Source organism: Helobdella robusta (assembly GCF_000326865.2).
Source record: "Helobdella robusta unplaced genomic scaffold HELROscaffold_53, whole genome shotgun sequence".
Taxonomy (NCBI): Eukaryota; Metazoa; Annelida; class Clitellata; order Rhynchobdellida; family Glossiphoniidae; genus Helobdella; species Helobdella robusta.
In genome coordinates, this window is record NW_008705278.1 from 843,410 (window position 1) to 867,804 (window position 24,395).

General features: G+C 30.6%; 5 protein-coding genes across 5 annotated transcripts in view; 1 reads left to right on the plus strand and 4 right to left on the minus strand.

Moving 5' to 3' along the window:
* Positions 1-2,803, minus strand: part of HELRODRAFT_114685 (hypothetical protein) — a gene marked incomplete at its 3' end in the record, with an annotated part of 8,789 nt that extends 5,986 nt beyond the window's left edge. Inside the window, exons 1-6 of the mRNA XM_009028155.1 lie at positions 2,327-2,803; positions 1,853-1,948; positions 1,383-1,469; positions 985-1,083; positions 522-618; positions 14-112 (exon numbers count right to left, since the gene is read on the minus strand). Of these exons, the coding sequence (XP_009026403.1) occupies positions 14-112; positions 522-618; positions 985-1,083; positions 1,383-1,469; positions 1,853-1,948; positions 2,327-2,520 (672 nt within the window). The 5' untranslated portion in view covers positions 2,521-2,803. The remainder of the gene's footprint in view (positions 1-13; positions 113-521; positions 619-984; positions 1,084-1,382; positions 1,470-1,852; positions 1,949-2,326) is intronic.
* Positions 2,804-3,330: 527 nt separating this feature from the next.
* Positions 3,331-6,942, minus strand: HELRODRAFT_114688 (hypothetical protein). The gene is made up of 8 exons (XM_009028156.1): positions 6,797-6,942; positions 6,130-6,234; positions 5,582-5,662; positions 5,252-5,313; positions 4,879-4,960; positions 4,225-4,297; positions 3,927-4,066; positions 3,331-3,810 (listed from the first exon to the last, which is right to left on the minus strand). The coding sequence occupies exons 1-8, from the start codon at positions 6,912-6,914 to the stop codon at positions 3,452-3,454; spliced, it is 1,020 nt and encodes a 339-aa protein (XP_009026404.1). The 5' UTR covers positions 6,915-6,942; the 3' UTR covers positions 3,331-3,451.
* Positions 6,943-7,514: 572 nt separating this feature from the next.
* Positions 7,515-9,140, minus strand: HELRODRAFT_179315 (hypothetical protein; the record flags this gene model as incomplete). Its single annotated transcript, XM_009028157.1, has 1 exon — positions 7,515-9,140. One exon carries the CDS (start codon positions 9,138-9,140, stop codon positions 7,515-7,517), a length of 1,626 nt encoding a protein of 541 aa, XP_009026405.1.
* Positions 9,141-11,565: 2,425 nt separating this feature from the next.
* Positions 11,566-15,054, minus strand: HELRODRAFT_193535 (hypothetical protein). Its single transcript, XM_009028158.1, has 10 exons — positions 14,990-15,054; positions 14,614-14,695; positions 14,280-14,438; positions 13,885-13,945; positions 13,370-13,592; positions 13,112-13,131; positions 12,767-12,800; positions 12,509-12,587; positions 12,291-12,367; positions 11,566-11,999 (listed from the first exon to the last, which is right to left on the minus strand). Exons 1-10 carry the CDS (start codon positions 15,043-15,045, stop codon positions 11,912-11,914), a joined length of 879 nt encoding a protein of 292 aa, XP_009026406.1. The 5' UTR covers positions 15,046-15,054; the 3' UTR covers positions 11,566-11,911.
* Positions 15,055-23,682: 8,628 nt separating this feature from the next.
* Positions 23,683-23,982, plus strand: HELRODRAFT_146079 (hypothetical protein; the record flags this gene model as incomplete). Its single annotated transcript, XM_009028159.1, has 1 exon — positions 23,683-23,982. A coding segment is annotated over one exon (300 nt), but the record flags the coding sequence as incomplete, so codon positions are not given.
* Positions 23,983-24,395: the final 413 nt, after the last annotated feature.

Consider the following 24,395-nt stretch of genomic DNA (forward strand, 5'->3'; position numbering starts at 1 on the left):
GTAGAAAACAGACCTCAACGAAAGCTCTAATCTCACCAAGAACTAGTGACCATTCAAGCTGATCATCTGGTCCATAGGTGGCAGTGTAGTCATCTATCTGCTTGGCTAGTTCCTTATATAATTATTTTTAAAGATTCATAACATAATAACATAATTTATTAACCTATAATTCACCACAATAACTAATAATATCATTCACATGATTTGATTTTTTGACGTTGATACTATCTTTATTACATGCTACTAATGTTAGCGTTACTAGTCTAAGTAATATTATTGAAATTTATTTATAATTTTTCAAAATGAGCGAATTAATGAAGTATGAATGAATGAATGAATGAATTAATGAATGTATGAATGAAGGAATGAATGAATAAACAAATGAAAAACAATTGAATGAATGAACGAACGAACGAACGAACGAACGAACGAACGAACGAACGAACGAACGAATGAATGGAATGAATAAATGAATGAATGAATAAACGAATGAAAAACAATTGAATGAATGAACAGCATACCCTAACGAGATCTCTAACGAGTCCCATCTTTTTTAGTAGCAGGCAGACGACAATAAAGCGAGCATAGTACCGTAATTTCTTTACCGTTAAGTCTGGCCTGATATATTTTATTCATTTATAATAAACTTATTGATTATGTATTTATTATATATATATTAATTAATTTATTTATTTATCAATATATTATTTATATTTAAATATTACTAAAACGGAAATTAAAAAAGCAAAGTGAAAATAATAATTTGGAAGGAAATTAATCAAATAAATAAAAATAGAAGTTTACTTAAATAATATACACAGATGAGACTATAAGAATAATTATAAATGAATTAAGAGAATAATAATAAAATAATTATAAATGAATTATAATAAAAAAATAATTTCAAATTTGCAAAATGTTAGCACAAAATAAAATAAAAAATAATTTAAAATTTGCAAAATGTCACCCCCTGTCAAAACCAACCTCTCCTCCTTGTTGGCCTTTGAATAGTAACCTCTCATCCTGATGGCCGAATAGAAAGCATACGACTCGTTCAAATAATTCGTTTCGCTGGTTCTTAGGCTGTGGGGGGGGAAAGATTAAAAATTAATTAAAGACTAAATTAAAAGAAAAAAAAGATAAAAATGATAATCACAATACTAATAGCACTTAATGGTATTACTAACAATGTTAATACTATTTACTAGTTTAAAAAAAAAAATCAAAAATAATAATTAATTTTTTTAACAAAATAAAAGTAATAATAGTGATAATCACAATAATAATTAATAATAATTATTATTGTGATTATTATTGTTATAATTATTATTATTAATTATTAATTATTATTATAATTATAAATAGTAACTAATATTAATGACTAGTAGTGGTAGTATAGCTGTCCAATTTTGGAAGCTACCTCTCCTATTTGCCATCTCTTCAGGCCATACTTTGAATCCAAAATTTGCCTGTGTATGTGCGTGCGTGTGCGTGCGTGTGTGTGTGTGTGTGTGTGTGTGTGTGTGTGTGTGTGTGTGTGTGTGTGTGTGTGTGTGTGTGTGTGTGTATCTGTATGTGTGTACACAATTGGATAAAAATGTGTGTTTGTGTTTGGCTGTTTGTACACGTGTGGGGGCAATATGCAAATACATAAAAACCAATTATATAATGAACCTAATAAAAAAATGTGTGAATGAGTGAATGAATGAATGAGTGAATGAATAAATGAGTGAATGAATAATTGTTTCAATGAATAAATAATCAAATGAATAAATGAGCAATTGATTACCAAATGAATGAATTGCAAATGATTTAGTTAACAAGGTTGACAATAAAAATAACTTAACCCCACCTATTTTGCTGTTGAAATTTCCACAGTTTTGTGTAAACATCAAAAGTCCTGCCAAAATATGACTGCCATTGTTTGTGGCCATATTGAGGAAGATCTCTGATTGGTCGACAATAATTGAGTGACAACTTATAAATGAATGGACTAACACTAAGCACAACTAAAAAATAGCAATATAAACAAAATTTCAAAAATAACTCTTATCTTAACAATTGAATCAAACATTCAAACTAAAATTACAACTTCAATTCATCTAAAATCAAATTTTGGAGTCAGGAATGAATGACATTTCTTAAGTAAGATAACCATTTTTAAATTTCTCAAGTAAGATAACCATTTTTAATGAAAAACTGATTTCAAAATATAAAAAACCCAGCATGCAAAACGAAAGACTCAATGACTCCACCTCCTAGGCTTCATTGATTAACCAGGTGGTTAAGAGGGTAAAACTCACCCCAACCAGCCAACCAAACCAACCTCAATCCATTAAAGAGTTGCTTGGATTTCTCGAGATAGTGGCAGAACTCGTTGACGATCTTTTTCTCGGCTTCGTCCATGTCGACTCCAGTTGTGTTCGACAGGCAGATGGATTGCTGCTGGGATAACTGACCGGCCCTAAACTCATTACGCCGTTGCTTGGCCCACGTCGTAGGTGAATATATGACGGACATCGTTTGGCATCTGACGTTATCGATGCACTAATCAAACTGTCACTAGTTATAAATGTCAGGCGGGGCCTCAATAAACTCCGGCTATTTAAATTTTAAACTCCGGCTATTTAAATTTTAAAGGGACAACCACACAACACACAACAAATAAGTGATAGTATAGCTAATTATGTGTTTTGGAATTAATAAATAAATGTGAAAATGTTGAAAAATGTCTGATTAGGATGATGATTTTGTTGCATTTAACGGGAAAATTATTTTTAAGAGAACTTTGCAACAAAAATCATCGCAAAATTATGACAACAGGATATGACGTTAGAACTATTTTTAACATTTGAGTGGGTGTTTCATGTCTAGGTATGTTTAATAGCGCTAAGCACAAAGCATTATCTGGTCAAATGTGTGCTTAATTTTTGGAGTTCGCTGCGAATATACGTTAAAGACGTACTATTTATTTAATGTGCCAAACCATTTCTCGCTGCAGTAGGTCATATTCATTTACTATCGGCATTTTTGTGGTTTCTCAACGAATTTTCTGAGTAATAACTGTCAAATAGTACCACCAAGTTTGCAACACCAACCATAACGCTCTGCAAACCTGTTTAAGATGAACTGCCACTAAACAAGATTTCCCCACTGTACCAGTTCAAAAAGATGCTTATTTATTTCTTTCGAACAGGCTCCAAGTGACCATGGAGCTGCACAAGTGACAAGTGTTCGCCTCACCATTACAATGAAATAAGACAACTCCTGAAGGCATCGTCTTCTTTGTTCAAAACTTCCTCAAACAGTCAAACCACACCCGACAAAGCGTTGCATTATGCGACTTGAGTTTATTAAAAAAAACCTCTTCTACATTGATAATTTATTAAAAAATACAAAACGCAAATGTATGCAAGACAAAATAAATAAAAATAATCAAGAATCAACTGAATTAACTGCTAGCAATTAGTTTGGCATCGTCAGTTCGACATACATCATCACTTATGAAAGCATCATTCTCACAACCACCATCCAACAAACGCACATCTCCGTCGCGATCATCCTTCAAATAATTAATATTCGGTCTGAATGTGACTTTATCGCGCGATAAGAGATTCCTGAAGGCTGAAATTTGATTGGCGAGGTGTTCCGGATCGCACGCGTGCTTCAGAAGAAGGGTGTTCCGTAGGTGGAATCGTCCGTGTCGGATGCGTCTCAACTTGCTACAGGCGGCGTTCGTTCGAAGTTCGATGCCGATGTTGTGGACGAGGTCGCTCAGGTAGTCGCATGTCTCGTTTATCGAGTGGATTTCTGTGAGGGAAGCATGAATACATTAAATAATTAAATCTACTAAACTATCAGCAATGAAACAAACTGGACAACATATCATTACACGTTAAATTAAAATAAAAACCATCACCGCGAACCTAATGTGAACAGAGGTGGTTCGAAATGGATGCACCTCATGCCGTATATGACAGGGCCCATCAAATGATGGATGGGCCTCAGCAGACCCCTGCATGCTAATTGGTAGGCTTCCTCTGACTGCAAGTCTACCCCTGATGCTCTGTGGTCATCAATTAATCAAATAATTAACCCATTAACTAACCAATGATATAACATCATCTTAAGAATGGCTTATACAGCATTATTAATAATTCATAATAATACATTCACATTTTTATGGAACGTAAAATAATGGATAGATGTTAGTTCATGGCCTACTTGAACATGTGCTTCTGGTGCCCAGATTGTATGCCGGCCACAACCCTGTCCATGCGTGCTGCAGTCAGGTGATCTGGTGACGTCATTTTTGGGAAGAAATTTCAAATGAGTGTGACGGCATTTGATAGGGAGGTAATTTCGAATAAATGTGGGATCATTTTTAACGTAAAAAAATTCAAGTAAATGTTACTATAAACAACTAACATTTTAAAGCAAGTCTCTCTTCGAAATAGTCATATTTACAGCATTGAAATGCGAGAATAACAAATTTAAGAATATTGAAGATGAAAATTTTATAAAGTATTTTATTGAACATTTTCAGAGTCAACAGACAAAACAGTCGTTACTCCATGTTAATCCAACAAGCACTTGAGCCATACCAAAATCACAACTACACTTCTCAAAGACCACAAAAGACACACACAAAAAAAACTCGTATCCTGTACACTATCCAACCAAATCAATCCAGTTGAACAAACCAATATACTAATATCATACAAGCATAGAACGAAAGATTCCACAGAAATGTAAAGCAAGATTCGATTGAAACGTAACTTTTTTTTCAATTAATATTCTTTATAATGAAAATCCATCTAACACAGAACTGTTTGCGTGTTATTCTATAATTAAAATTAAACCTTCGTGGATACTAACGAAATGTAGACCTCTCAATAACCCTGCCATCCACCCAGCAACTCGAAGTGGCAAGCCCTAACTCCCCAGTCACGTGGTACACCTTTCGAGTGGATGTAATAATTTATTTACGTCAAAATAATATGTTAGTCTGTCTGAAATATATATGTTAATAAATTTACCAAAATACGCTATTCAATTTATTCATTAAAAGATCAAAATCTGACAAAATCTGTATGTATCTATATTTAAAATACATAGATATATATAAGATAAATAAATACTTAGAAGATATAAATTTATGAATATGGATTTATTATTGAATCGACAAACACACAATAACACCATAATGACAACACACACATAGAATGTATTGATAGTTACATACAATTACCTTCATATATTTAGCCTTGCATATTGGTCTGATGAGGCTAACTCCTCTTCCAATGCCAAAAACTTTTTTAAAGAAATTAAGAAATAAGCATAGTAATCAACAATTTAGCTACTAATTATTTATGGTAAGTAACTAAGTCACTATCTTAAATTAATGATTTATGCAACTTTCATTTGTATGTGTTGTTGTTGTATTGTGTTGTATTATTGTATTGTAGTGTTAAATTGATTGTATTGTACTCTATTGTATTGTAATATATTGTGTTGTATCGTATTGTATTGTGTTGTATTATATTGTATTGTAACTGACATCAATGTTAATGTTTCCTACTTGTGACACCAGATGAAGCTTTATTCATTGCATCAACACAGCTTAGTTCGATGTCATCTTCTATAAACCTCTTCCCAACAACTGTCGATAATTTATAAAATTTGTTAATTTAAAAAAATATTAATTTTATATTTATTTTCAAATAGTTCATGCAGTTTGAAATGAAATAATTTTGAAATGAACGAACAGTTTGTGTTTGCCAATGTTGCTTGACAAGTTACAAAATACATCCAATAGAGTAATGTTAAAATTTTATCTAATGTGATTCCTATCTCTTAATGATTCTTATAAAGTTTTCAACTACCTGCATTTGAATTTAACAATATTCATTTATTTATGTTAGTTTAGGAACCAAATATATTAATCTATGAATAAAGCACTAAACTAAACTAATTTACAAGAATAATTTGAAGTCAGATTTGAAGGTAGGCAATAAAATAAAATAAAATAAACCATTCAAGTAAATAAAAATGTAAATGAAAAAAATACTAAATATTAATATATAAATTTGAAATAAAATCAAAAAATGTCAAAAAAAACTGATCAACCTAGTACATGGTCTGACAAATCAGGGACTGTTGTGATCATGGGGAGGTTGCCATCATCTATCACCAATCTCTGCCTCATAGGTCGACATGGCAATTTGTTCAATTCTATTAATTTGAGATCAAATAAATAGTAAATTAATAAAATAATAAAGATTAAAATTTAGTAAAATACAATAAATAATAATTTAACTTAGGTATTTTTCACAGTAAAATAAATAATAATGTATGTATGATTTATCAAATTTTATTTTTTAAACTTTAACTAAATCAAGAAAAAAACTGATACATCACACACAATTATATTGAGTATCTGAATGATTCTGATAGGATAAGTAGTGAATTGTTTGGCATCAGTACTCCGTATTGTACTTTGTTGTGGAATGTATGATTGTATACATAAAATAGAAACATATAATTATAATATAGATTATAAACTATAATAGTATAAAAAAAATATATCAGTCTGGTACTTAATGATGCAGTACAAGTACAGTAACAAAGTTATTAGTACTTTTAGTTCAGCTTTTAGTTAGTAAATTAAATAACAGTTTTATGAAAAAAGTTATCTTTACTAACTTTACTTGTTTCAGTAAATTTTATTTTATAGGCTTGCCTTTTAAAAGCTTTGCTTTAATTTAATTTTTAAAAAAATAAAAAACAAAGGTACCTTTGGCTAAATTGAGTTTCAGTGATTGGATGACTTGAAACAACGACTTTCCAGCGGGCTTGTATACAGAGAACACCCCATTCAGTGCTTCATATAAACTCGAAGCTTTCTTCATCATTTAGAAAATTAGGAAAAAGACTTTTTCCAAAATTCAAATAAACAGAAACATCTCCGATGCTGATAATAAGATTTCTAAAGGTTAATTGAGCTTTGAAATGTGCTGTACACGACAATCCGCAGCTTTATTCTACATACGACTCGTCGTTAAACAATGGTTATATAATTTCATTGTTATGTTCATTTGGGTGGCTTGTAAAAAAAATAAAACAGAAATTTTCTATTTAAAATTATTTTTGCAAAGTTTTAGAATTTAATTTGTTTAAAAAAACTTATAAACATTAACAATTTTCAAAAAAATAGTTTTGTTTTTTTTTATACTCCAGCGATTAAATTTTAAACATTTACAATAGCATTAAACCACGTACACACTTTTTCACATTTTATTTATATGTTTTAAAAGGTGTGGTTAATTTAACAGTTAAATTGATAGAGAAAAAAAGCAATTTAATTTAATTAAGCATTCATTTAATACATAAAAATATCAACTTGAAATAACTTACAACAAATTCAAATGATAATTACACACAATTTGTAACATTTTTCGAACTTTCTGACGTTTTGGTTTTGTTTAACATTTTTCTTGCCTTAAATGCTAAGGTTAAGTTTTACCAGCAACTTCTAGATCATACTTCAGCTGCGGATTTTCAAACCAAAACTGCCACTTGAAAAGGTTCAACAAAATGATCACCACAACTATACCGTAAATTATTAAGATATTGTACATAATAGTTGAAGCTAGTTTAGGTGTGAATTGGAAACGAGATTCAGCGTGATACTCGTCAGCGAAATCAAAATCCGAGCCTGCTGGCGGAGGTTTTTCTGTTGTGCTGGCGAGATCGTATTTAAAAAAGTCAAAATTTGGTGGCAAAGAAGGTGGCATATTTCTTTTTGTTCGTTTAATTTCATTTGTGCATCTAATAACTACGTATGTTGAACTTTTAAAAACTTTTAGATTCCTATTTTGTCTATCATGTGCAGTTCGTTTTTCAAAGTAATTCACCATTCGTGAACGTCTGCACATGGGAAAGTGAAAAAATGTGAAGCAATTGTAAGTTGGATTTGATCCCATAAACTGATACGCTTGACAATCGACGTCATTCAGGCATTTATATTTACATTGACTATAATTTCCAACTGGATAACTATCACCACCGTCGCATTCAGCATTGATGAGCTTCATAACCTTTGGCACGTTATTATCAGCTGTACAATTTTTGCCAAGTGATTCTTTAACATTCCCATTTTCATTGAGTGACGATGTGTAATAGCATTTAGGTTGTTGATCAGAAACAAAATAAAACTTTACACAGGTTGATGTAGTGGAGCAAAATATTGCACAAGTCTCCAAAGAATCAACGGTTAAAGACATCCAACTAATCAACTGGAGTTTATCTCTATTAAGTCTGCTAGTTAAACGACTCGATCTGGTAATCTGTGAAGAAGAAATATTTCTTTCATAAATTGATTCAGTTATTTGTTGCTTATAGTTCGTCTTGAACGTTTTAAAATTACCAAAATATCTATTATTGTCATCAGTTCTATAACTATTTTGTAAAGGCTGATGCGGCGTGTTTGCAATGCTTAATGACGGTCCGTTGAAACACACGTCACAATAATTCCAGCTCAAAGTAGGTACATCGACGAAACACCAGGGACTGTGCAGTGTTGATACTGGATTTCTACAAAAATTACCAAACTCTGTTAATCTATCCAGAGTGATTGTTCCAACTTCTTTAACAAATTCTTGAGTTATATACGACTTGTTGGTTCTAACGAGGGTTTTATCGTATGTATGATTTAGAAACTTAAAAGCATCAATCCACGAAACGCATTGGCGACCAATCAATGATACTGACGTGTCGCCTACATAGTTAACCCCCCGATCCATTAAAACGCAAGTCTCTTCATGGCGAGAACATACAGAGCAGTCTTCAGCAACTGGCGGATCTGACTGAATGTAACAAAATGGACGACCTCCAACCATCCCGGGATTTCGACAGAAGTTCAAGGCCACCTCCAAATTCAGGTCAGGCAACATGACTGATGTAATTTTATGTTCGAATAGTTTCCATGGTAAGCAGGGGCGACCAGAGATTGTCTTGTTGTGCGTTCCCCAGTAAAGAGCACCATTAAGTGGTAGGGCACAAGATGGCAATGAGAGAGAAACGACGGGAATTTCCAGATATAAAATTATTAACCAATTTAGGAAGGTGACATTGATCATATTGGTATGAAAAAATCTACTGGTGAAAATTAATGAAAACTTCGTTGGCGAGCTTACAGTAGATTGTTTGTTATTACAAGACAGCCACAAATATAAACACGGTGACGTCTATTGAAGCAAATAAGAATTATATAAAAAGTGGTAAAGGGTATTAAATGTTGGCTGACATAGATCAATGTTTAAAACGTTGAAAATTTTTTCGCGAATGATGATAAAATATGTACGGTAAAAACTTTCGACATTAAAAAACACTAGAAAACAAAAAATTATGTAATAAAACAGCATGATAAACTTTAAATGTATTTACAATTAATGTAAAATATTTTTCAAACTGCTTACATTATTAAAAACAAAAGAACGCATTCATCCATCGTTATTAAATTTTGTTAAATATTGCCAATTAAGATAGGGCAAGTTCCGATTTTTCATACATAAGGACGAAGATGACGATGATAAAGCCAATTGAAATGAAAAATTTCTTCTATTGAGTGTTAAATACAGCGAGTATTCAAAATTTCTGGAACAAAATCTAACTCTCACACTCGTGTTCTCAAATCTTACTGAATAGATTGTGGAAACACATTTTGTGGAGTCTTCTAGGTAAATGTTGTAGAAAAAAAAAATTAGGAAAATTATGGAAATAAATATTTGTAGGTAAGCAAGAAAGCAAGCGGCGAAAAATTACTTCCTATGTTAATGGGATGAGGATAAAATAAGTTTACAATGAACATTGAACATCCAACATGAACCATTTTAAGGTGAATGGATAAAAACGATACTGCTACATAGAAAGAAATTAGAATCAAATGGAAAAAGAATTAAAACACTGTCATCGTGAATGGTACAGCACACCATAAATATTCCCAATTATAAATTGACGCAGGACTTCTTGCGCGTGAAACTTAAAAATTGTACGGCTGTTTTGTGTATTCAAACAAATGCTTTCCTACTTACAATGCATGAATATTAAACATTACAAATAAGTTATTATATAAATTCAACGAAATGACATTGAAAAGTATGCAGAAAAAAACAGAAAATGTTAATAAAAAATGATTGATAGAGAAATGTGATTAAACAAAAGTATGAATGATTTCCATTGTGTTAATTCTCAAAACAAATATATAAAAATTACGAAGAAATTGATTAAAAATAAAAAAAATCATTCAATTAAAGCGTAATCTAAATAGTTCAGTTGCATCTTATCGTAAGGCCAGATGATGATAATAATGATGTTAAATGAACCTATGACTAAAACTATTTAACAAAATGATAAAAAATACAGCGAAACTGAGTAACAAAGACATCAATCAAGAAATAAACTCAAATTATATGAACTAGACAACTATTCAAAGAATCTAACAAATATCCAGTTATTTCATTTGATCACCATACAAAATATCTCTTAAGATTAACTTAATTTTTTATAAAAAAAAATATGTGAACGAAAAACTCATCTCAGAAGATAAGGACAAGAAATGTGAGTTTTGGTACAGTTACATAACACCTCTGCCATATTCTCAACCATTTTTATCACCATCCTCACTCAATCAAATTAAAGTTACAACAAAAATGATTACAACCGAAATAAGCGGAATAAACTCTTCAGAACACGCACACAAAAAGCATAACACCAAGCGAAGCGTTCACAGCACACACACCACACACATACAAAATGCCAAGTAAACTATTATACAACAAATACAAACAACAACAATGGTCATCGCTGTATAATATATGAACTAGTTATAACGTTAAACACAAATTAACAACAGTTAATATATATATATATATATATATATATATATATATATATATATATATATATATATATATGTAACACTGTAAGTGGTTCTGCATATGTCAGAGCTGCAATAATAAAGACTAAAAAAAGTTTCAGATTTAAATTCATCAGAGGAGGGCTTAGCGACCTCTTTATTTGCAACATTTTATTTTATTTTATATCTTTCGCGCACAAACACTCCTTCATTTAAACAAGAGGCTGGGCCTGCAAGATACAAAATAAGATTAGAAAATGTCAAGGTCACCATAGCCTTTTGGTGACGTCAAACAGCAAATTTTATCAGTAACCACAAACACAGAAAGGAACTACATACCTAAAGCCAGTTAGCTACAATACTAGTAGGCTAAATATATATATATATGTTAATAATCCAAAAATATCAACTCATTTTACTTCATAAAAGTGCAACGAGTCACTCAAAGTAGATTAGAATTATCATAAAACAATGATACATGATCAATGAACTTAAATGCATAGACATATAGACAAACATCTCTTCGTGTATAAACATCTAAGTAGGTATACATGTAAATAGAGATATAGACAAATATAAAATATTAAAAAATAAAATTTAAAATTGTCCAATAACAATGATGAACTACTGACATTCAAAATAAAAGGTAAGTATTTACGTATGAGTACAACAAGTTCAAGCATTAAAATACATACAAACACATTTAATAAGTGTATGAAATTAACATAGAATGAACATAGATATAGAGGCTTAATTTCAATATCTATAAAAATTAGAAATGCAGTAGAGTTGTTATTTGAAACACACAAACTGATAAAAATTAACATACATTACAATATTGTATTTGTGTATTTTTATGTTCATATAACTATTATTTATATATTTATTCAACATGCCAAAAACAACATATAACAACATTAAGTTAAAAAAAAAATGGTATTCATCTACTAAAAATGTGAACAATATATAAAGCTCAACAACACACCATAATGTCTATTCATCATCTTTGACGTGGTTACTGCCCTGTGGGCCCTGCACATTTTGTGGATCGGGCCCCTGATGGTTCACAGGATCTGGCCCACTTTTAAATTTATTTTGTTATTGTTGATGTTGTGTAATTGATGTAGAACCTTAATAATACAACTACAACGGCATAGACAAAATCTGGCTTTTATCAGATTACTTAATTGAGTTTAACAACTGCACACAATACAACAAAAACCACACAAACACACACACACATAAAAAGCATATAAAAAGCACATTTGCATACATACACCACGCACACATATAAAACACAGACACACACATTCACGCCCATATCACCACATACACTCACACATAATGGCACAAACAAACATCACTCACTAACCAAGCAAGAGTAGGATTAGGACCAACACACAAATTTTTGTTGGGACCAACATAATTCATCTTTCTCGGCGTATTCGTCTGACATTAGGATTTGAACATTTTGGTTTAGGAAGAAAAATTATAACAAAATAATTACAATAATAATAATTATTATTATTATTATATTATTAATAGCAATAAAAATAAATATAAATTAAAAAATTAAAAATATGATCAAACGAAATGAACTGCTACCAGAGAGGAAGATGATGACGTTGGGTCTGAAGATTCATAGGCCGTCTCCTCCACTATCTCACCGCTGGTTATAAAATAATTATGAACTATATTAAATAATTAATTAATTAATTTATTTATTAAAAACAAATTAATTATTAATTAACAGATTATTACTTATTGTTAATACTACTACTACTACTAATAATAATAATAATAATAATAATAATGATAATAATAAAAATATAAATAATAATAATAAACCTATTTAGTGAAGTGCTCTCGAGGATCTGAAGAACTTCTAAGGGAAAAAATTAGAATGAGAAAAAAAAATTCAAGAAATCGTCATTTAATAATTGGGCAGTGAGGTGGTGTATTGGGTAAGGTGCCTGGTTCTGCTGTTGCGGGCACTGGGTTCGACTGCGAAAAGAGATCCCCGTCTATTGCATTTAATAAAGTAATAATAAAATACATTAAAAAAATGAATGAATGAATGAATGAATGAATGAATGAATGAATGAATGAATAAATGAATGAATGAATGAATGAATGAATGAATGAATGAATGAATGAATGGATGGATGGTTTGTGAGGCAATAAGTTTCTTACTCGTAATGTCTTCTTCCATTCTGTGATTTCAAAATTTTAAATGATTAAAAAATTATTATTATAATCACCAAAACTGTTAAAATGATTTTGATCCTCTTTCTGAAAAAAGCCATGAAAAAAACGCTGATAATAATATAAAAATGCTCCATTTTAAAAAATCTATAAAAGTTAAAAATGAACTGCAGAAAGATGAAAAATAATTTACGAATTGACAAAAAATAAAAATCCAACTCAGGATTCAGAAATGAAAAAACTGACTCTGAATTGCTGTAGGGTAGAGAGGCATTTTTTTTGTTGCTGAGTTTGGGGGTAGCAGTTTGTGGAGTGGACGACTTCGGCGTAGTGGTTCTGGGTGTGGTCGAACTGCTGCTACTACCTCCTCCTACTACTGCTGCTGATTTCGGAACTGACATGCTCGAACTGGTGGTTGTAGTCGTTTTGGCAGCTGCCTGTTGCTGCTGCTGCTGCTGGCCAGTAGCATCTATTATGGTTGTGATGTGTGCTATTGAGATGTTATGTGATGCTAATGCGATAATGTGAAAGAGTAGATCTGTAACACATCCAATCTCTCATCACATTAACTGATGAACTGATGACACAATTCATCACTACTGGTTATTATACCAATATAATAATTTAAAGAAACAAACTTTATCACCATCACTATCATTATCATCATCATCATCACTATCATCACCATCATCATCATGAGCGCCACAGATTCAAAAATCATTATCATGATCACCACAAGTGCCTCAGCCCCAACTCTCGACCTGAAGAAGCAGGATTTGGAGACAAGCAGGTCTTCAATTTGGCCTTGGCATTAATGAGGCTCTGAAGGTCACAAGGTAAAAAAGTGTACAAATTATTAACAACAATAATAATAGCAAATAATAACTAATAAAAAATAAAATTCATTATTCTACACTAAATAGAAAATTGCCAGCTAATGTAGTTGAAACTGCAATGGCCAGTATCAACAATAGGTACAACAATTTTATACTATTTCAACAAAATTATTAGAAAATTCTGACAAAAATACAATTTGCAACAAATAAAACACACGTTCAAACAAACTTACACACAAACAAACAATCAATCAAACACAAACACACACACAAAGCAAACAAACAAACACACATACACACAGACAGATACACACACAAACCTCCATTTCGTTGTAGCCCATATCAGAAAGTATCTTACAGGTCTGGTGAACGTTGAAATTGGTTGCAATGAATATGCACCTTATCAGGGAAGGGCAGACTGTAGGATGTATGGTATTGATGATCCTCTCGTCTCTCAACTGACTGTCCCCCAATTTCATCTGCAATTTATAAATTATGTTAATGGGAAATGTTAATGAAATGTTAATGGAAAATGTCAATGAGAAGTTAATGGAAAATGTTAATGAGGTGTTAATTGGAAATGTTAATGAAATATGTTAATGAGAAATGTTAATGAGATGTTAATGGTAATGTTAATGAGATGTTAAAACCAACCGAAACATCGACCCACTCTTTCCAAAGAACTAGACGAGGATCATCCCAGGATGTCGATCGATTCTTGTGGTCCAGAAAGTAACTAAATATAGTTAGTAATTTAAACTCCTCTAAAAAAATTACTCTTCAAAAATGCTAGTGATAAATTAAAATTGTATTTAAAATGATGTTTATTGAAAGTATTATTAATAAACGCCACTTATATTGCTATTTAATATTATTATTCACACTATTTAGTATTTGATGAGGGGTTAATTATTTTAAATTAGTACTTAATAGTTAATACTAATTAAGAATAAATAATTATTAATGTGATTAATCTTTATTTGGCTAAACAAGCATAATATTTAATTATAATTATTTAAAATTAACTCACTATTTTTTTATCTTAGAATCAAACCTCATGTCTCTACCGAATGGCATTTCTGTCATCTTCCTAATCACAACAGAATCCAACGACTTCATTTCTGATTTTCATGATTATTAAAAAAAATTACTTGATTATTTATAATTTTATATTCTATTTAATACTTACATTTTGAATTAACTTTTAAATTAAATTAATTCATTCTTTTAAACTTGCAAAATAAGCTCCCAAATTATTTCAATTTTTTTTAATTCAATCAATTTGTCAGCAACACAGCATTACATTCATGATCCATTACTGCATCATTAATAAAGTGAAGTATAGCAAAAAATCTCATGCAGAAAAAGCATCATTTATATATTAACATTAATTTCAGTCAAGAGAATAAAATAAATTATTATAATTTAATTAAATTATTATAACTATTATTAATTTAATAATAATATTACTATTGACAATAAAAACTAAATAATTTAATTATGAATAAAAATTACTCTCTAATTTTGAAACGAAATTCAATTAAAAATTTACTAATACTAAATATAAATTTGCTCTTTTCTTTAAATATAATAAATTATAAAATGCAATCAAATCAAATTTAATACCAACTTTTGCACTCTAATCAGGTAAAATTGTCGATCGAAATATTAAACTCAAAATAATCTATTCAATAAGCAGAGTGAAAAATGAATCTAGATATTACCAGGAATGGGAGAATTTTTTGAAAAATTGGGAAATTGAACTATAGAAAGTGAAATTTTAACGGTTTGTCAAAACAGATGAAACTGTTAAATTTTTCTTAAAAAACCATAGATACACATGAAGAATGCAGTTCGCGTATTTTGAAATTTATTCATTGATAATTGTTAAAAATCGTATGCTCTGAGTTCTTATGTAACCATCGACAAAAAACTGTGAATCCATTTAGTTTTGATTAAAAACTTACCTATTGATACACTAACAATTTTCCTATCATTATATTATTGCACTTAAACAACGTTCGTTCGTTCGTTCTCTATTCAGTCATTCACACGGTTTCCATCATGGATAAATTATATATATCCTCCATGGTTTCCATAGAGATATTTAAATTAATTCCAACACAAAGCTTATCTTTAACAGGATCGTTTTAAATAAAATTTTGGTTTATTTTATTTCTTTCATTTCATGTGTATACCACACACACACATACATACACACACACACACACACACACACACACACACACACACACACACACACACACACACACACACACACACACACACATAGAAATATATATTTATTTTCTTGTTAGTATGTTTTTGTCTGTCTGATTGTTTGCATAGTTTGCCAAATTGTTAGTTAGTTTATTTGATTGTCTGTCTATCTGTCTGTCTGTCTGTCTGTCTGTCTGTCTGTCTGTGTGTTTGTTTGTTTGTTTGTTTGTTTGTTTGTTTGTTTGTTTGTTTGTTTGTTTGTTTGTTTGTTTGTTTGTTTGTTTGTTTGTTTGTTTGTTTGTTTGTTTGTTTGTTTGTTTGTTTGTTTGTTTGTTTGTTTGTTTGTTTGTTTGTTTGTTTGTTTGTTTGTTTGTTTGTTTGTTTGTTTGTTTGTTTGACTCATTTTTCCATTCTCAATACGTTCAAATTATCCTACCAATTTCTACGATTACGAAGTAAAAAAGAGAAAGAAAGAAAAAGTAAATTATGAAACAAACATTAATAACAACGACAAAGAATGTAGTGTGTATGTGTTGTGGAATAGTTGGCGGAAATAACGTCATTTTACTAATAAACAACAAACTCCTTATTAAAAGAAGGATTGTTGGCGACATTTACTTGTATATGGTTTCAGCTATTCATTCAAACTATGTATGTCTGCAATCAAACTATGAATGTATGCGTTCCAACTGGCTAAAACTTTTTTGACAAAATTTTTTTTTTGGAGTTCAATAAAATGATAATTTCACAAAATAATGTCAAAATATTATTAAAATAGGATTGACACTTTATTGCAAAATCATTGGCGGAAATGACGTCATTTTAAGAGTAAAAAATAATGAAATGTACGATGGTAAATTAGCCGGTATTAACATTACATTCGATTCCAATAAAATTAATTTTACCAATTATTATATGCACACAAAACTAAATAAATAATCAGATAGATAGATATGTGCAGTTATCAAATATATTTATATTTTATATTTATACATTTAAATTATACATTTATAGTAAAGTAAGGTGTGTGGTGTCATATTATTTTGAATTCTCTCGAAATAATTTGAAACGCGCGCACATGCATTATATATGTATATACATACATATTTAACACTGATTACTGTTGGTTTATATATATATATATATATATATATATATATATATATATATATATATATATATATACATATAGTATTTAGTATCCATGTCCACAGATAATTACTAAGGTTATTTTAAGATAAAAGAAATACAGCAGTTCCAACCAGTCAATCAGAATGTTTCGAAGTTTAAGTAGCTCTGTTGTGAAGATTAATATGAAAAATGAAAAAATCAATAACATTAAATCAATAAACTTTTCACGGATGTGAATGATTGAATTGATTGTGAGTATAATATATTAAAGATATTAAATAAAAGAAATACATATTTTCATTTTTCAATTGTTATGTGAAAAAGTTATGATCACGATTAAATTTGAATTCAACTAGATAAACGTGTACACAAACTCGAACCATCCCATCAGGAAGTCCGTAGGCGTTCGTTGAATTCATTTTAGTATAGTTAATATGATTGTTGTTAAACACTCATAATAATGTTTCATATACATTAAATAACATATTTTAATGATGTCAATGGTTGAAATTATATGAATATATGAATGGAACTGGTATAAATAGGAGCCGAGAACACGTTGAGATCAGACCGGGCGGTTTAGGGCGTTCCCTTAGCGTCGGGTCTCATTTTTTTATTTCTTATTTTTTTATTTTATTATTTCTAGAAATATTCGTTATTTCATTCGTTACTTATTATTTCTAGATTTATTTGTTTATGCAATCGTTATTAATATTGCGCGGTCATACATAAACACACACATACATTCATACAGACATACACACATACATTCATTGTTTTGTTTGCTTGATGTTTTATCCTCTTTTTCTTGCTTTTTTCTTCGTAATCGTACAAATAGGTAGGATTAATTCGTAAGTTGAGCTAGTTGAGCATAGGTAGGTGAGTTAATTTAGTGAACATAGGTAAGTTAGGAACTCTATTCTTTCATTCTTACTTTCTAGTTTATTTGTATTGTCTTTTGTTTGTTTTTTGTTCAACACCAACAATAGCAATCAAACACAACAATCAACACAATATTATTTTCGTTATATTTTGGTTAAGTTTCATTATCATATTTTATTTATTATTTCTAGACGTATTCGTTGCTTATTATTTCTAGATTTATTCGTTTATTTTATTGATATTATTATTGCGCGGTTATACATACATACATTCATACATGCATACATACACACACATACATTCGTTGTTTTGTTTGCTTGGTGTTTTATCCTTTTTTCCTTACTTTTTTCTTCGTAATCGTACAAATAGGTAGGAGTAATTCGTAAGTTAAGCTAATTGAACATAGGTAGGTGAGTTAATTTAGTGAACATAGGTAAGTTAGGAGCTCTATTCTTTTATTCTTACCTTCTAGTTTTTGTATTGTCTTTTGTTTGTTTTTTGTTCAACACAACACCAACAAAAGCAATCAAACAAAACAATCAACACAATATTATTTTCGTTATATCATATTTTATTTATTATTTCTAGGCCTATTCGTTTATTTTACGGGTATTATTAGTAACACATACACACACACACCACGCACACACACACACACCCACACACATACATACATTCATACATACATTCGTTGTTTTGTTTGCTTGGTGTTTTATCCTTTTTTCCTTACTTTTTTCTTCGTAATTGTACAAATAGGTAGGATTAATTAGTAAGTTGAGCTAATTGAACATAGGTAGGCGAGTTAATTTAGTGAACATAGGTAAGTTAAGAACTCTATTCTTTCATTCTTACTTTCTAGTTTTTTTTGTATTGTCTTTTGTTTGTTTTTTGTTCAACACAACACCAACATCAGCAATCAAACACGACAATCAGCACAATATTATTTTCGTAAATCTTATTTTAGTTATGTCTAGACATTCGTTACTTATTATTTCTAGACTGTTATTTTATTATTAACCCCCTCATGAACGGCTGTCTTGACGCGGCGAGGGGGCTTCTCGCTAAATGCCGTTCAAATAAGTGCTTCTTCTTCTTCACTTGTTTGTTTTCTTAAAAATTCAATTTTATATCTTTTCCATGGTTGCATTTTTTAGCGTAAATACTCGCAAGCATAGGTTCTATTAGCCTCTCTACATACGCACTTTTTCTATTTTTAATTTTTTATTTAGAAAGTTCTATAATAATTCAAGCGTACACACATACATAAAATACAAACACATACATACATAAGTTAAAAACGTACATACATACGTACATACATACAAACACACATATACATGCATGCATAGGTGGGTAGCTTTGTATCGTCTACTTTTCATGTTTAGGTGATTGTTTTGTTTTGTGCGCACAAACACGTAATATGCATACAATACAAACATGATACAAACGTGATACAAACGTGATACAAACATGATACAAACGTGATACAAACGTGATACAAACGTGATACAAACATGATACAAACGTGATATAGACATGATACAAACAAATACGAACAAGTCCATGATAAGCGCTTTTTCAAGTAAGCTTTTTCATCTAGATTCCTTTTTTATCATTAAATAAATAATATTTTCAATAATAATGATTAATAAATATACTGTTGAAAATATCGCTGATTATGCGAACAAATTGTTAGAAATGCTAAAAAATTGTGTTTTCTTTTTTGTTTCTTAGTCCTTTTTTGTAAATATCCTTTCAAATGTTTTTTTTGTTTAAGTAATTGAAGGAAAATTTTGAAATAAATTCTAAATCACATTATTGTGAATTTAATTCATTCTTAGTGTTTTTTTATTTGAATTAGTTTTATCTTAATTTTAATTGGTAATAAAGTTTTATAAGGCATTAGTGTTATTAGTGCATGGGTGGGCGAACTTTTTGCTTGAGAACTATTTGACCTTTGAAGGGTCACATATGTATTCAAATAGCAAATTTTTGGGCTTTTTTTGTCACGTAATATGTGGCTGACGGCCTTTTTTATGGTCGCAATGGGATCTTTTTTGGTCGAACAATAGCTGTAGTTTGCCCACCTCTGAAGTAAAACTATTTTTATTTGTCTTTCAATCTCAGTGTAACAATATTAATAATAACAATGATAAGGAATTAAAACAATTGTATTGTTTAATAAATGACAAATAAATGTTGAAAATTAAACATTACTGATCATAAACAAAAACTGTCGTTAAAGCTATTTAAACTGTTAAAAATTATTAAAATCTATTATAAACTCTACGCTGTTCGGTTGAATTAAATTTATAACGAGATAAAATAAAAACACACACGACGTATGTGGGATTGGTGAAATATACAAAGATTTGATTGGGATATTTACATGGCAAACGTAATATAACATCGTATTTACACAAATAATTATTATACAATTTATACACTGACTGAAAATATATACAAAGAAAAGGTTTAATTCGGCCTATTTTTCTCAAGTAAATTTCTACATACCGTTAACGACTGTATAAAAGTTTTTGTTAACTTAATTTATTATTAATTAATTAATACAACTCGTTAAATTTAAAACGCAAATTCACTATAGAAACTATTGTTGTGTTAGTATTTTTGTTTTTATGTTTTAAACTAATTTTAATGTTGCACATATGTTTTCCCGCATCAAAGTTAGATTCACGCAATTTTATTTTAATGATTGAATTTTTATTTGTTACTTTAAATTTAATAACTACGAGACTACAATTTAATAACGTTCAGAAACTACGATTTAATAACGTTCAAGATTACAATTAATAACGTGAAGTGAAATCAAGTGAAAACTTCTGGTCTCCTAGTAATTTATCATTGTGATATTTTGCTGAATAAAAGATTGTTTCAATTCAAAATTCAATTCAATTAATAACGTTCAGAAACTACGATTTGATAACGTTCATTCACTTAAAACTTCGAATCAACTCTACTCAACACTCGCGCAGCATGCATGTGTACCGTATACATATCCATACATATCGCTAAAGTGTTCTGTCACTACTTTTAATCTTCAATAGCGATATCCTGGACAGGGTCCTGGGGTCCAGTTTTTTGGCTTTTCTCAGTTTTCTGTCACCACAACCACAAAAATTGGTATTCTTGATCTGTCTAAATATGTCAAATTTAAAATTAATGATCAATATACGATTGAACGATTGGACGGAACAAGGGAGCAGCGTTTACACAGCTTACTGTTTTTACCGTAATAATCGAGTTTTAAAAACGTAATATAAAAACATATTACATATTACTATTCTTTGAAGTTGATGCATTGTACCTTTTCGTTCATCAAACTGGTTGTTGAATCCATTGACAACTCTGGATCGGTTCGGATATTCCCTGCAAGTCCTACATTGTTTGTCCTGCTTTGTTCAAAAATTATTATTCAAAAATTTCTTCAAAAATTTTGAAAATTAAATTTTGTTATAAATCAAAATAAACAATAGTTTTAAAATATCATTGCAATTATTATGGAGAATAAAAAAATTGGCTTACCTAGGCGTTCGCAGGTCATACGTGTCGCAATGTTCTGCAGTTATGTTAAATAAGATTGTTTTAAAAACTTTCTTGCATTGAGGGCACGTTGGGTTCTTCCTGCACCAATTTTTTTATGCAATTGAAGCAGTATTTGTGTGGACAACCCATAATGACAGATCTCGATTCTTGCTTTATAATGTTCCAACAAATTGAACATTTTTCAATATCATCTGCATTCATTTTCTAGCTGAAGTTTATTAGCAGTGAGTGTGGTAAAGATACCTGTAATGATCATTTCGGTTCTTGAAGCCTTTTATACTAATGAAATTTAACAGAAATCATGGTGTTCACACAAAAATAGTTTTTATTAGAAGCGTCGCAACAAATAATTCTTTGTTGTAAATCCATACAATTAATTATTACTAATTAATGAAAGTTTATGATTGGTTTCTTTATTTAAAATTTTACAATAGAATAAAAGAAAGTAGTAAATTATATTGAAAATGCCTCGCAACTAAAAGGATAAAACTATTAAATTTTTGTTGACATTTATAGAAAGAGTAGTTAAACCGTTTTACAACAGTACAAAGTGAATATTGTGCGGTGCTTATGTTATTTAACCAAAGTAGACAATTTTAAAGTTCTGGATTCTTTTGCAGCGAAGTTTGAAAAAAATCAACCGAAAGTTTTGATAACCTCATAGGGATGGGATATTAGGTAAATATGCAAACGTTGAATTAATGCGTATAAATGTGTAAAAATGTATAAATAAGTCAGATCATCCGTTTGTCAAAGTTGAACATCATACAACTATGTTCCAGAACATAACAGAATAAATTATTGAAATTATAAATCAGAATTTTAAAATTTTATAAAAAGATGCAAGTTTTGGATAATTATTTCATCCAGCCAATTTTCAAAAACTTTATCCAATACTTGAATGTGTAAAAATGCAATAAATAAAAACGTCTAATGAGTAATGTTGTATTTATAGTTATAATGTAATAATGATTTGAAACTATCAATTCAATGGACAAGCTGATGGCAGTTGACAAGTTCGGTTATATTTTCGGTGGGCCATAGACAAATTACAAATTTCAGGACCTCAATTTTTATAGAAAAGTACTACTAAAATTAAATCTCCATATTACAGATTTTAGTTATTGCTATTTCATTATTGACATCGATGTGCCAGAAAGAGATGACCGACAATGTCGTTGTAATCTATAAATGTTCGAAAATTTTTATTTTCTTATTGCAGGCATCGTCTAAAGTAGATTCTATGCTCCATCAAGTTTTAAAGCGTTTAAATCAGGATAATATCGCTGGTTTGGTTCAAACAATTCTTGGTCACGCATACTGACAAACTGACAGAAGTTCTTGGCAAAGTCATAGTGTCAGGTTCGTTAAGTGTATGCAAGCACAAACTGTATGGGATGTCTCCAGGTGGGATAAGGTTAAGAGAAACAATAACTGTATAATCATACCGTCTTACGTAGCACCCCGCGTACTTCAGCCCTATGAAACTCATAGTATTCGAAAAAATAGGTTTTTATCAACTAGACATATTTTTGTCTATAGTGCAAATTTTATTAATTTTTCAGTAACTTTCCATTACACGTTTAGGCTGAAATATTTTTTTCAAATAAAAAAAAATAATATGAGTGATTTTATACTATGCATACCTATTCTTTTTCCAGGAATAAATTGAAGAGAATTTTTATTGAAAAAATGATCAAAAAATCAGTTACACATTTTTCAAGTTTATTGAGCCACAGAACAAAATATAGCAAGGAACGGCGTTGTTTAACGATGTTCAAATGAAAACACTGAATTTGAAAAATGTATGTTATAGAAAAGGTATAAAAGTAGTGTTATTTTATTAATCACCATCATCGGCGTCAGCATGATGAGTACTACCTCCAGATTTAGGACCACTTTCACCCATATGATGAGCGCTGCCTCCCATTTGATGAGCACTACCCCCCATGTGATGGGCACTACCCCCCATGTGATGGGCACTACCCCCCATGTGATGGGCGCTACCCCCCATGTGATGGGCACTACCCCCCATGTGATGAGCGCTACCTCCCATGTGGTGGGCACTACCTCCCATGTGGTGGGCGCTACCTCCCATGTGGTGGGCGCTGCCTCCCATGTGGTGGGCGCTACCTCCCATGTGATGGGCGCTACCTCCCATGTGGTGGGCGCTACCTCCCATGTGGTGGGCGCTACCTCCCATGTGGTGGGCGCTACCTCCCATGTGGTGGGCGCTACCTCCCATGTGGTGGGCACTACCTCCAATGTGGTGGGCACTACCTCCCATGTGGTGGGCACTACCTCCCATGTGATGAGCGCTGCCTCCCATGTGATGAGCACTGCCCCCCATGTGATGGGCGCTACCTCCCATTTTGTGGGCACTTCCACCTTTCAACTGTTTCTTTTTTTTATGATCATGAGCAGCACCTCCAACTGCTTTTGCTTCTTCGTCATTTTTCTTCTTCATAAGTATTGCCCTTACAAAGATGAAACCAAAAATTGACAAGGCAATGAACAAAAATGCTAATGCAATTTCTGATTTAGATCTGTTTTTTATAGTTGTGGTCAACCTTTTTGTGGTTGTTTTCCTTAATGTTTCCACCGTAGCCTTATTTTTTTCTGTAACCAACACCGTAATT

Excerpts from the sequence above, each read along its gene's own strand:
- HELRODRAFT_114688 (XM_009028156.1), bottom strand. The coding sequence starts at position 6,914 with ATGATGAAGAAAGCTTCGAGTTTATATGAAGCACTGAATGGGGTGTTC. Across the intron at positions 4,298-4,878 it reads TATTGAGAGGTCTACATTTC|ATCACCTGACTGCAGCACGC; the intron begins GTTAGTATCCAC and ends TGACGTCACCAG. Across the intron at positions 3,811-3,926 it reads ACCACCTCTGTTCACATTAG|AAATCCACTCGATAAACGAG; the intron begins GTTCGCGGTGAT and ends CTTCCCTCACAG.
- HELRODRAFT_193535 (XM_009028158.1), bottom strand. The coding sequence starts at position 15,045 with ATGACAGAAATGCCATTCGGTAGAGACATGAGGTTTGATTCTAAGATA. Across the intron at positions 13,946-14,279 it reads TGGGCTACAACGAAATGGAG|AGCCTCATTAATGCCAAGGC; the intron begins GTTTGTGTGTGT and ends TGTGACCTTCAG. Across the intron at positions 12,000-12,290 it reads CCTAATCCTACTCTTGCTTG|TGGGCCAGATCCTGTGAACC; the intron begins GTTAGTGAGTGA and ends TAAATTTAAAAG.